The following is a 13,219-nucleotide window of genomic DNA, read 5'->3' as shown; positions in this document are numbered from 1 at the left end:
GAAGATAATGAGCAAAAATAACTACAATTCAACTTTGCATAGTGGATTGGTTGAAAAAAAGACCACCTTAAAATGACAGCTGGCTGGCAGCCACAGTGCAGCCGATGAACATTCACCAGAATACGGACAGTCTTGGAAAAGGGGTTAAAGCAAAATAATTCTTAGGAACAAATGCTTATCGTTGCATCTGGCTGCGACATTAACCTTAAAAGACTACTAAAATATTCCATTAGCATACTAACCACGGTACATAAACTTTTATGCTTAAAATGTTCAATATTTCAACGTAATTTCAATTAATGGAAATTGAACATTAGGATATGTATCAAGTTAAGTGTAATGGTTTTTCTTCCTGTGCGTGCACCAAAGCAGCTCCAACACGCCTGTACCAGCTCCCGCCACGGGAGCCACATCCACAGGAGAAGGTCCTCAGCAGCTCGCAGGGCTTCAAATGAGCAAAACGCCACCACAAATCTCTTCCCTGCAGGTTCAGCTCTGCACACCAAGGTTATTTAATCACATGCTGAAATGCAAAGCATGCAAGCACATCTGCAGTATCTGCTCAGGGACCTCAGCAAGCAGCAGCAACCAAGAGGTGCCTGCCCCATAGGAGAGGCTTTCTTGGGAAAACAGGAGACAAAGGGACAGAAGCACCATTTGGAGCTACTCAGTGGAGAAGAAAGAGCCAAGCCACAGCTAAAGTCAGTAAGATAGGGATAGGTTCCAGAGCTTTATCTAGTGTATTGTCACCAACCCGGGACACAAGAGTGTCCTGCTCTCGCAGCAATGATACAGCCAAGGCTGCATCACTGTTTCACAGTTTCAGGCTTTTCCAACTTTTACGTAAACTTCTCCAATTTTGCTCAGAAGGGGTTTTTGGTTTTTCTTCTAACAGCATGCAAGCTTTTTTCTTCAACCTCCCTCTGGCACAATCCATTTCCTACATGAATCACAATCAGGAGGGGTGAATAAAAGAGAGAGGTCAGGTATCACAATTCTTAATAGACATTTATTAGGCAGTTTAGTCAAGCAGCTGCGGGCAAAGGGTCACATAATGCCTTGCAGTACCACAGTAGTGTCTCCACATAAATTTAAAGCCCGTCAGCAGCATGTCCCACAGCCCAATTTCCTCCTCAGTTCCTCTGGGAACACGGCCTAGGAGGGAGACTCGCCTGCCATGGAGCAGCTCAGACCCTGGTACCACAGCTGGCACTGCTCTGAGCTCAGGCTGGTCCCCAATGGGATTTTGGAAGATTTCTGCATGCTCTGTATTTCTGTAAGCTCAACAGCAGCTGGTGATGAGACACAGGAGCGTGTTACCACGTGACAAGAGCCCACGTTGCACTGCTGACTTATTAGGAGATTAAAAAAGATCAAATTATAAATGCCCATTCAGTTATTGTACGTGTAGCTGCACAGCCATCGGGAGAGAAAGGAACTGAACATAAAATGAGTATAATCTTAGAAGTCACTAAAAAGGACTTTACAGGAACACTATACAATGACTGATCATTTTTTTATAGTTCAAAAAGAACTGTATCCACTAAAAGTTTGAGGCTTACTTTGCCATTTATTTACTTGATTTTCCCACCTCCTCCTTTGTCAAGAGCAAGAATTTATAGGCTTCAGGCATGGAAACAAAAAGCAGTTACCACCAGAAAATAAAAATATTTTTTGATACTCTTTGCAGTATGAATTTATATTCCTCAGATATATATTTATATTCTCGGTATTCAGCACAAGCTTATGGTATGACCAGTATGTGCTCTTGCAGTTTGAATTATTGACTTTCCTGCCCAAACATCAGCGAACATCAGACCCTCACGAATCACTGATGCACAAGCAAATATTCATCTGCCCTGGACTTTGCACACCCTTTATGCAAAGCGGGAAGAAGGACAAGTTTCCCTGGCAGGTTGGGAAAAAAAAAGAAAATAAGGAGATATATATAGCAGCAGCTGTTCAAAGACTTCAGGAGGCTTGGCATGTGCCCATATGCCCAGCAGAGGTAGCGGACAGTAGAAATGAGACCATTTATCACGTGGACACACAGCTCATCACAAGGGAACTGCCACCGAGCACAGCTTAAACTGCTCCTCCAAAGCAAGAAGTCGCTAAACAAACATTAACTAAAGTTGCTGAAATGATGAATCTTTCTGGCAGTTTACAGTACTCTCATGGGATAATTCAGCTTTGGCAACGTGGGAACACATAAAATCCACCAGCAGCCTGCACTTGTTTGCAAATGCAAAATCTTTAAGTCGGTGAAAATCAGAGCCCATTGCACACCCCAAGGACTTGTCAGCACACAAGTGATTCACGGGAAATAGCCCAGCTGCACTCACCTCATCCTGCCTTCGCTCCTGCTACAGTAAAAACCAAATCCCAGGAACAAGCCCCCTCTCCTTTCCCAGCAAAATTGCCTCAGTGCACCGAGAGTGTATAGAGTCCATAAGGGCAGACCCGGCTTAGCTGTTTCCACTGAGCTGCCATCACTTGCCAGTGGTTTTAACAGCATAAATGCCTGGTTGCACAGCACGGCAGGACACGAAGTTCAGAAGCTTCCAGGGAACCATCCTATCTCCCCACACCAACCACCATGTACTGGCTCACCCTTACTGTCCTAAGGAAATCAGGAGAGGAGTTGTCATGCAAAAACAGAAAAAAGAAATGAAACCTATGGGCTACATCATCTTTCTGAGCAAGTATATGTATTGCAGAAGGACCACCTGATGTGAGCCCATGGTGCTGAGTAACCATGTATCTTCTATTTTCTTTCCTAGCTTGTCACAACAATTCTTACACTATTAGGACCAAGCACTTTATGCCCAGTTTGAACTCATTCACGTTCAGTACCCAGTCATCAGTCTGGTACAGACTTACTGGTTATCTTAACCAGTCCTCCAGAATAAGTTGCCTGAGCTCCTTTCGTTGCTCACATTAAGCACTTCAGTGTTTGGGTCACTCTGCCGGCGCGCTCTTACACCTCCCCTGTCACGCACGCAGGGGCGCAGGAGGTGGGGACAGGACTCCAGGGATGGCCGATTCCCCACTAGCCACCTGAAAAGCTGCTCCTCGGCCTGAGAAAGGGGTGTGGAGGAGAGCTGAGCAGGAGGGCCAGAGCCTGGGAAATCACAGCCCCAACTCCGGGCTGTTCGTCCTGCTGTCGGGAGCTCCTGGGGGCTGCTGCCACCTAGAGATGCTCCCAGAGCCAGGCTGCGGGCTGCCCACCCCGCACGCCCCACGACCACTGCCCAGCAAATGCTCAGCACCCACCCCAGCAGTTCCCCAGCTCTGGCCAGGGACTCAGAGAAAGGTGTTTCTCCGAAAAGCCTTTGGAAGATGTGTGCGCTCTGGATGACAGGCTGTGCTTCCAGATACGCTGCAAGTCAACTTGCTGCGGCTTGCCTAAATTTAACTAAAAAACAAAACAGAAAAAACCCAACTAAACTAAAATCCCCTGAAAACTAAATAAAACATTGAATTCCATTAAGGCATGTGGCTAATGGCCCGTTAGAAAACTGAGGGCACATTTCAGAACAGCTTGGCATTAAGGTCAGGAGTGCACTGGCACTTGGGACTCAGCCTGGAGCACCCACAGGGTGCTGGGCCCTTTGCTGCCATGGACCCAATGTGACTTTCTCTGCTACCCATCCCACTTCACTACGTGCAGGCTCAGAAGAAAAGCTTCTCCCTTCGTGAGCTGCTACTGCCAAGTCTCATTTGCTTTACTCATACGGCATGTATTTCAGGTCCTTATTATTACTGTTTTCATGTTAATTACAAGCACAGCTCCTAGTGCCAAATTCCATACACATAAACATCAATTACCATCTCTTTTTTTAAAAACAAAGTCACAACTCAGTCACTGGGGCACTCAGCAGTGCCGGTCTCGGCAGGGCAGGTGCAGGCACAGAGCCTGCATGGTGCAATCCCGTGCTGGAGCTGCCCCAGGATCCCAGGGGATGCCCCCAAGAGCAGGGCCAGAAACAGTCTCCTCTGCCCTACAGCAGCGCTGCCTCGCAGTGCCCTCAGGGGACACACAGGGACAGCAGCAGGCTGCCCTGCCTACCATGCAGAGATGTTCCCGCAGACCCCCACACCAGCCCTGAAGGGCTGCAGGGCACTGGAGGGACTCCCAAGAGGCTTGCTGACCCCACAACAGCACCCGCTCCCCTTTGGTAAAAAGGCCCAGACGGGACGACCCCCATGCAGGGGCCAGGCCGTCTGATGGCTGTTGCAGGCTGAAACTCCCAGTCAATATTTATCGTGCTTTTGCAAAGGCACTCAGAGCTCAGCCTAATTTTAACCATCAAATAGACATCGTGGCGAAAAAAACGGGAGAGGTGCCAAGGAGGGCTGTTGCAAAGGAGAGGAGCTGCATCTCTCTGAAGGCATGTGGCATGTCCCATCCGACATGGCCCAGAGAGCAGTAAAGGCATGAAATTAAAGCCTGCCCATACATCAGCCTGAACGCGCTTCTCACTGGGAAATAAAAAAAAAACCTGCAAAAATATTTGACGTACAGTTATTCTCAGAGCAGCTGAATACTTCAAACAGGACTAAGTTAATTTGGCTGTAATTATTTAACAACTCACCAACCCCACACATCAGAAAATGGAGTTAATTTATCAGCTATTTTCAAGCAGAACAAAGACTCGCCAGCTTCCAGGTAACAGCCCAAGCTGTTTGGCTCACGTGACCCCGACTGAGCTGTGCAATGCAAACATTATATGCCCAAGCACGGAGACAGAAGAAATCAGAAAACCCCAATGTGTTTACATATTTACATCTTAACAAACACACACAGGATAATGAAATCAAAAGTTTGGCCAACAGCTAGCTTGCATGAGCTCAGGCATCACCATCTCTCTCGATGCACTGAAAATGAGGGCGGCAGCCAGAGCCCCATCCTAATGCCCCCAAAAGCCAAGAGAGGCCAAATTCTGGGGGGTCCTAAATACTTGCAAATCATGTCTCCCTGTCCAGCCTGCCTTGCTATTTCCGCAAGCACCAAGTAGCAAGACTCAATCATTACCAGCTGCCAGTGCCCACAGCAGTGCCTAAACCCCTTCAAATACAAAATGTCACTCCAACCCTGCTATTTTAATAAACGGATTTTCTGTTTTGCACAGAGGCTTTTCAGCAGCACAGACCCAGGAGGCTTCCCCAGAGACGACAGGAAGGCAGGCGAGCAACCCTGGACTGATGCTTTTCATTTTCACTGGGGTATAAATCCAGCAATGGAGTGTCTTTGTGATCGTCCATGCCAACAGCCCGGTCCAAGCGGTGGGAAGGATTGCTGGAGAGCACAGGAGCATCCCAGTGGGGATAGCTGCTGCCCAAAACCGGGGCAGGCTACGGGAAAAGTGTGAGACAGAGAAGTATCAAGTGAGGCGAACAGTCAGACTGCGTGTAAACAGGGAGGCAAGCAAAAAGGTACAGCGAAGCAGCGCCTGTGAAACGAGGAGTGCCATTCTTCTTCAGCGGGGATTTACCGATTCAAACCGCAGGAAGAGAACACATAAGAGAAAGCAGCAGCCCAGCATTTCACCCCTCCCGATTTCGAGAGTTAGGAAACAATTACACAGCGAAAAAGTAAACTGTGCCCCAAGATCAAAAACCGCCTCCAAAGCCCAATCAGGCAGGCAAAGCCAGGACACACTCCTTTTGCTTCTCACCAAACGTATCCTTCCTTCTCTCTGTTACATAAAGCCCCAAAATATAAACTAAATTGTGAGAACGCGGAGCTGTTGCACCAATACCGCCCAAACAGCATAAATTTTGCATAACCGGGGAGGGGAAAAAAAAATAAAAGCAAAGTTACAAAGACTGAAGAAATTTCCTTTTAATGTTTTATTCACAGCAAAGGGGCGATGCAGCGGGGGGCGATCCCCGTGCCCTCCCCTGGCGACTGAACCGGCACAGCTCGTACTACGGCGGCGGAAAGCGCTGCTCGGATGCCAACGGGAAAACAAAATTCAAGCCGACGTTGCAAGTTTTCCTCCAGAAAGTTAAAAATTCCGGGCAGACCCTGGCGGATGAAAAGGCGCCTTTTCCAGCATTAACTTCCAAGCCGCCTGCTCGCCCTCCCCCGTGCGCAAACACCTCGGCGCGGTGTTTACGCTGCGAGGTTGGGACACGCCGTGCACACGAACGCACAGGTGTACGGGGGACCAACGCCGCCTCGTCCGCCCGGCGCGCCGCGATGCGAAGTTCGGGAGCGCAGCCCCGTCGGGGCGGCAGCGGCACCTGCGGGGACACGCACGGCGCCCGGCCGGGGCTCCGGCGGCAAGGGCGGCCCCGGGGCCGGGCGGGGACAGCGAGCGGGGACACGGAGAGCTGCTGCGCGGGCGATCCCCGACCGCCGGCTCCGCTCCGCTTCCCGCGGGGGATTGTCGCCCTCTGGCCGCCGCCGCTCCGCGGGACCCGCACGAACTCCCGCACCCCGCGCTGAGCACCGGGACACAGAGAAGTTGTCGGGAAGGCGCCGCTCCGCCGGCCGTGCCGCACCGCTCCGGCCGCTCCCGGCGGACCCGGCCGCTCACCCACCTGCCTGCGCCGCCGCGGCGGCCCGCGGGGCCCCGGCCGCCGCCGCCAGCACGCAGCAGCTCCACCACAGCAGCCCCCCGGCCACCGCCGGCATCGCGCCGCCGCCGCCGCTGCCTCAGCGCCGCCGCTGCCTCGCCGCCGCCATCCCCCGCGCAGCCTCCGCGCTGCCGCCGCCGGCTCCCAAAAGTTGCCGCCGCCGAGCCGCCGCCCCCAGCGCCGCCCCTCCGCGGGCGCGCCGCGGCGCCGACGGGGCGGCCGCGCCGCTGCCGGGCCGCTGCGCCGCCAGCACGCGCGGAGCGGAGCGGCGGGAGCGCGACGAGGAAGAGGAGGAGGAAGGAGCGAGGGGGGTGAGGGAGGAGGAGCGGCGGGACGGAGCGAGGGGGCGGGCGGGGGCCGGCGCCGCGCGGGACCGCCCCGCGCCCCCCCCTTCCCACACGAACGCTCCGCACCTGCGGAGCCGCGCGCGCTTGCCTGCGCGAGCCGTTCCCGCGCTTTCTCCCTGCCCCGCCCAGCCTGAGGGGCAGGTGCGCGCCCCGGGCACCCCCGGCGTGAGGGGGGGCTGCGGAAACACCGGCGGGAGCGGGCCCCCGAGGGAACTTTGCCGTCCCGTGAGGCGGCACCGGGAGCGACCCTGCTCCGGGGGGCACAGGGACACCTCCCGACACAGCCCCTCGAAATAGCGGCGGCCCCCGAGCGGGCTGAGCCCGTCCCAGCGGCGGCCGCAGCTGAAGTGCGAAGAGCATCGTGCGCAGCGCGAAGCGCGCCCAGCTCCGCTGTGGGACCTCCCCCCCACACCTGATTCGGACAAGGACGTGGCATATCGCCCTCCTCCCTGGGTTCTGCCCCGAAGAACCCACCTCCGTGAATGCGCACAGCCCCACATGCAAAGACAAGAGCACCCCGCCTGCGCTCTCAGCGCCGAGGTGAGTATAGGGCTTCCCAGTGCTCAGCCGAGGCAGTTGGGAAGCTTTAGGGTGGAAGGGCTGTAAAGGAGGGAGAGAAGTTTTAAGGGCAACAGGGCAGGTTGATGGCACCTTGGAGATCATTCTTCAATGTGGTGGTGGGTGGACTTGGCGCTGAAGTAGCTGATGAGAGCCATGTTTTCCAGCCTGCCTGCAGCTCTGTGAGGCACAGAGGTGCGATGGCATCTCCCACCAATGCACCCCCCATCTTGATGTCCCCTGCCAGGTTGGTGGCACCTCCTAGATGCTCTCAGGTGGGGACAGCTGCAGTGCCAGGGTCCTGCAAGCATCAGCCCTGCATCCCCCTGACTACCACCCACCCAAGCACAAGGGTGAAATGCTGACACACGTGTCCTCTCTAGTGGATACAGGGGAGTGGCATCTTATCAAGACTTGTCTTGGCAAGACAGCGACTGAAAATCTCAACATCTCATCACAGGTGTGAGACAGCAGCTGCCATTTATCACTCTTGATGAGTTGATTGGCATTCTCAGTTGTAACTGAACTCTGCAAGTGCACAAGAGAAGAGCACCTTCAATTCTTCGCTTCATGTCCCCAAAATGCGTGCCCTAGGTTTTGAAGCCTGCTCACCCCAGTCAAGCCCTTCTGGATCTCATCAACATGAAGGAACTCTCCTTTCGCCTTTCCAGCTGTTCTGTGCAATACTTCTTGGGAGTGACTTCCTAGTGATGCTAACAGGTTTCCCTGGCGCCCCCAAGCAGATTAAGTGGAAGAACGCAGCAGCAAGTGCCTTCCCTCTAACCAGCTCCAATGGAATGGTTTTCCCATAGGAATTTACCTCAGAAGAATAACCCCAGTCCCTCCAGCCAAACTGCCTCCTTTCCAGAGAAGCCAGAGGCTTGCATGCCTTTAAAAAAAAAAAAAATCCCCAAATCAAGATAGTATTTCAAGTCGGATTATGTCTCTTTCTCCAAAGAGCTGAAAGTTTAGCTGGAACTAATTAGCCAGGCTCTGCAGAAAGGAGGCTGTAAAGAAGGAGGTTTCATTGCCCTCAGTGCTGCATCCCACTGCCGACATCAGCAGTGGCAATGGGGCAGTTCGCTGGCAGGCAGAGGCAGGTGGAAGAAAAGGCAGTCGGGAAGCAGAGCCCTGATATTCAGGGTCTTCAGCCTCTTCCTTAGGGTTTTCCCTGAGAAAATCACCTGGGTGAGGCCAACAGGAGAGGCTGGGAGCCAGCCCATGCCCTTGCTGAGCAGATTAGCAGCAGTGCTGATTGTCCCTCCTTGCCAGCCCCAGGAAAGAAGCCTGATCCCTGCCTGGCGCAGAAATGGATCCAATGGGAGGTTGTGAGACAAAACTCGCTCAAATATTGAACTAGAAAAATTTTGCTCGATCTGCCTCTCAGTAAACAGTGACTAATTGCTCTGGCTGAAGCTGCTGCACCTTCTAGATTGGAAGGTGCAGATGGAGCAACGATAGTGAAGGCTCCTTACCTGACGCCGGCTGTACATTAATCACAAATGTTTACTATGCAAATCTTGTCATACAAAGCAATAATTGCTGTTCCCATACTGACCTCATGTTTATTTATTACATGAGCTCTTTATTTGAACCTTGTCTGGTCTCTCTTCCCGTATAAGCGTATTAGCGTGTGGCTTCTAAAGGCACCCAGCTGAGAAATTGTAGATTTATTTGCAGCATGGAGGGATGGCACACGACACGCCGACTGCAATGCAGAGCCGAGAGGCTCAGCTCTTACACTGGTGGCTCTTCATGCAAAATATTCTCACCCCGAGGTCTTTTGCTGGGATGAAGGACACTTTGTAACAGCACAGGGCCGTGACTCCGGGTTTGCTTTGACGCTGCAGTATTAACTGATGGTTAATGGAGACTGTCAGCCCGAGGAGCTGCACAATAAAACTCTGCTTGGTCCTCTTTAGGGCCCGCTCAGTAAAAGTAAAATTTTACACGGTGCTTCGTCCTTGGCTTTGTCACCTTTGCCTACCTCCAGAATGATGAGTTGCAAATATTTAACTGTGCCACCAAGTAAGTTGCAAGTGTGTTGCTGAATGTGGTGGTGTTTGGGTAGCTGGAGTGATGGGTGTCTTTAAGCACCAAATATTCTCTTGCTAGAGGAGTTTTCTCCATGATTTAATGTTGGGCAACACTGGCATCCGGTGGGCAGAGGGTTTCCTCCTTAACAGCTTGCAGCAGCTCACTCCCTTGATTTTGTCCTATAACTTCTCGAGATAATCATTAGATGCAATTTCTAAATGAATGTGGGTTTTGTTTTCCCCCTTCCTTCAGTTCAGCTGCACAGCAGGCAGAGCAATGTATTACCTTTTCACAGTTTTCTTTTAAACGCACTCTGCTATACAGTCTAGGGTCTTCTGAAGTCAGCTGCCCCTCCACGCCGCTCAGTTTTGTTGTGCAGGGACTCTGCCTGCCTTACACTGCAGGCAAGTCTCTGTTCCTCCCTTGAGGGTGACAGGAGGGGTCCCAATGATTCTTTCTTCAAACCAAACCTTCCTGTCCAGCCTCTGTGGGCCCCCTCCATGTCCACAAACATTATTGGTGCTCTTTTACTGGGGGAAACTGTAGAGAAGCCCCCAGAGCCTGAATGAAATCAAATCCCTCTTATACCACTCAGCCCTTCCTGCCTCTCTTGCTGCTCTTTCTTCTGCTCTCACCTCTGCTTTCAGCTCTTCCCAATGTAGCATCATTTTCTGATGCAATTAACACTTCTCATCATTTCCAAATCATTAATAAAGCCAGTAATTAACAGCAGGCCTGACAATGAACCCAGCAATGCCACACTGTGTACTTTCTCCTACCTGAATTGCCCCTCTCCCGCATCACCCCTTCCTTAGGATCTCAGCTGGCTTTCCATCCATCTGACAACTTGCATTTGAAATATTCCCGGTCAATTTGAAATATTCCTTCCCTCCCCAGTATTTCTCTTTTATGGTGCAGCTGTAGCTTTTGCTAATTGTTCATGAAATTACTTTTCTTTTTTTTTTTTTTCTCAAGCAATATTTTTCTTGAGAGGTTGAATTTAAAAGGGACCATAAATGACTAATAGTAATTAATAAAAATGAAGAAATAATTGGGCAATGTCTTTAAATGTATATGCCTGGAGTCAAACTCCTAAATCCCTGTTTCTGTTAGATCAGCTTGGGGTTTTTATTCTCTCCTGAAGGAGCAGCAGTGCCTAAGACTGTCAGGGAATACTCCAAGTGATGGAATAACCCTCCGACAACCCCAGAAAGCTGAGGGCTGGGAGAATGTGGTGGACCATGCCGGCAGCACATATCTTACTGTTGCCCTCCTCCCTTGCTGACAGGACCGGCTGTGCCAGGGGCTTTGAGGGGCTTTGGGGACCTGCTGGACAACTTGATCCTCTTGAAAAACAGTGCCTTTAACCCGTGGAGAGCCCTGCCTCTTCCACAAGACTGTTAGAAAGGGATTAGACATTTAAGGGCAAGACAGTTATATTAAAAAAAAAAGCAGCAATAAAAGGCTTTTGTGGTTCAGAGCATAAATCAGCCTTTTACTGCTTCCTGCAGGGAGCACAGCCGCAAGTGGCTAACTCAGGGATTTTTATATCTAGTAGTGAAATATCTGGGGGACAGCAGTGCCAGGGAGTGGGCACAGGACCGTGTGCCTGAGTCAGCACTGCCCAGCCAAGGATGCTGCAGCATCCTGGTGGCTTTGGCGGGGAGGCTGAGTCTGATGGCATGGGGTCAGGGATATGATCCTGTCATGCAAAGCAGGACTTGGAAGTGCACAGAGATGGTTTTGAGGGCCACTTCACCCCTGCTCCCCTCTCCTGATGGTAATTAACTGCTGGTGGTTTTCCTTTGCCAGTGTAGACTAGCAGAAACTCAGGTCCACCTCCCAAATCTAAACCCCAGCTCATTAAAAGGTCATGTTTTACAAGGCGGCACAGCCACCCTAACCAAATGAGTGCCTGGCTAATTGCCTTCAGTGTGAAATTAGGTTTGTGGTTTCTGTGGGATCAAGTGTGGCTCCCTCCTCTCCTCCCCAACCTCCTTGGTTGTGTTCCCAGTCGCTGATGAGCATTTGATGTGCAGAAAATACTGCACTCTGTGGCCAGAAACACACATTCCAAAACCCTGGCTTTGCTTACTCCCGGGATGGTGCAGAGGCAGGAGGGTTGGAGAAGCTGCAATGTAGCAGAGCAGAAAATGCCACATGGGGCTAAACCTCAGCAGGCAGTTTGAGAGCTGTCAGGCAGCGAAGGTTTGAATGCCCTACATGTAGGGCATTAGGTCAACACGTCACTTCGTTTCCACTGCTCCTTGCAACGTCAAGGGGGACAGAGCTGGCTAAACTGGGACATGTATAACCAGCTCTGGGTGCCTCCCACTCGCTGGAGCAGAGAAGGATATATGCAGCACAGTAGTAAATTGTTTAGCTGAAAGCATGGGAGAACTTGTGCCTTGCACTGCAGCATCTTATGTCATTTAACAAAGCAAGCATGTGTCAGCTGTGGTGACAGAGATGCTCCCTGTCAGCCTGGCTGAACGAGAAGCCGTGGTCCATTAGGCAACACGTGCCAGAGTGCACGAAGCTGGAAGGAGGCATCTCTGCACAGAGTGGTCCAGCAAAGAGTTGCAGCCCTGAAACAAATACAAACACTTGGTGTGAGAGAAATATTCACTTGGGTATCCTCTTGTCTGCCAGCACAGCCTCACTCATACATGATGAGTAGCCAAAAGCCCATACAAGAAGAAAGCTTGTGCAAGAAGATGACTTCTCAACTGCAGACAGCTGAGACCCTTGGAAATTCCAACTTGCCCACCTCAAACTGATGTCAAGACAATTAGGGGGGTTTCTTTATAGGTGCAGGCTTTTCACTTCACACCTGGAGAAGCAGAACGATAAATACAGGCTCTATATGCGCACAGCCAGGTGAGCAGCCCTTTGGAAGTACATGGCCTTTGCAGATAACTGTGTGAACATCTGTGGGGAGAAAGAGGTGTCCCCACATCCTCCATCTTCTGCAGAGATGCTCTGCTGCTTGGCTGAGATCCCCAGCTCCACTTTTTTAGAAGTGGGACCTACAATGGGAGCAGTGTGGAGCTCAGCTGTGTTTGCAGGACTTCAGAGATGATATCATAACCCCAGAGGCAGAGCAGAGTGGAGCTCCAGGCAGGCAGAGAGATGTGAGCTCAGCCATTCACCGGGACAGTTAATCCAGCATCAACACTGGGCCCATTGTGGGGTGGTGCAATGCACCAGTTTGTCTTTTTTTGTGTGTGGGTTTTTTTTCCAGAATTATTGTTTGAGGAGTAACAGAAATTCCCCTGGAGCACAAAGAAGAGTACTCTGGGAACCTGAAAGAAGCCAGCCAATTAGATAACAGAAAAAAAAATATCAAGACAAAATTTCAGCAGGAGCCAATACAACACAGGCTTCATAATTGTATTTTCTTCAACTAAAGGCTGATCTCAAGAAAACATTTTACACCATACTTGGGGTTTAGTAGTGTTTATGTCTCATTCATAGCAAAAGGATTTAAATATACTCTCAGTTATTATAAGAGTCCTACAACAGGTCTATGTGGTCCACTCCGAATTATGGTATCATATTGTTTCTTTTTTTTTTTTTTTTTTTGGTCCTCCTGTATATACCAAACTCCTTGGCAACCTGCTTTTCCAAGGGCCTCACTTACATTTCACAGAATCGTAGAATAGTTTAGGTTGGATTTAAAGCTCCTT

General features: G+C 51.0%; 1 protein-coding gene and 1 long non-coding RNA gene across 6 annotated transcripts in view; one reads left to right on the top strand and one right to left on the bottom strand.

The window, feature by feature from the left end:
* The window catches only part of ERBB4 (erb-b2 receptor tyrosine kinase 4), a 580,318-nt gene extending 573,634 nt beyond the window's left edge, over positions 1-6,684 (bottom strand). For all 5 annotated transcript variants that reach the window (XM_032114089.1, XM_032114092.1, XM_032114088.1 and 2 more), the window contains exon 1: positions 6,553-6,684. In XM_032114089.1, coding sequence (XP_031969980.1) covers positions 6,553-6,646 — 94 coding nt within the window. In that variant the 5' untranslated portion in view covers positions 6,647-6,684. The remainder of the gene's footprint in view (positions 1-6,552) is intronic.
* Positions 6,685-6,947: 263 nt separating this feature from the next.
* On the top strand, positions 6,948-9,087 carry LOC116446863. Its single transcript, XR_004241410.1, has 2 exons — positions 6,948-7,475; positions 7,661-9,087. It is a non-coding gene; the product is annotated as an uncharacterized LOC116446863 (long non-coding RNA).
* The last annotated feature ends 4,132 nt before the right edge of the window (positions 9,088-13,219 follow it).

Source organism: Corvus moneduloides, chromosome 7, assembly GCF_009650955.1.
Source record: "Corvus moneduloides isolate bCorMon1 chromosome 7, bCorMon1.pri, whole genome shotgun sequence".
NCBI lineage: Eukaryota > Metazoa > Chordata > Aves > Passeriformes > Corvidae > Corvus > Corvus moneduloides.
The sequence above is the reverse complement of the archived record's forward strand: the minus strand, read 5'-3'. Positions and strand labels throughout refer to the sequence as shown.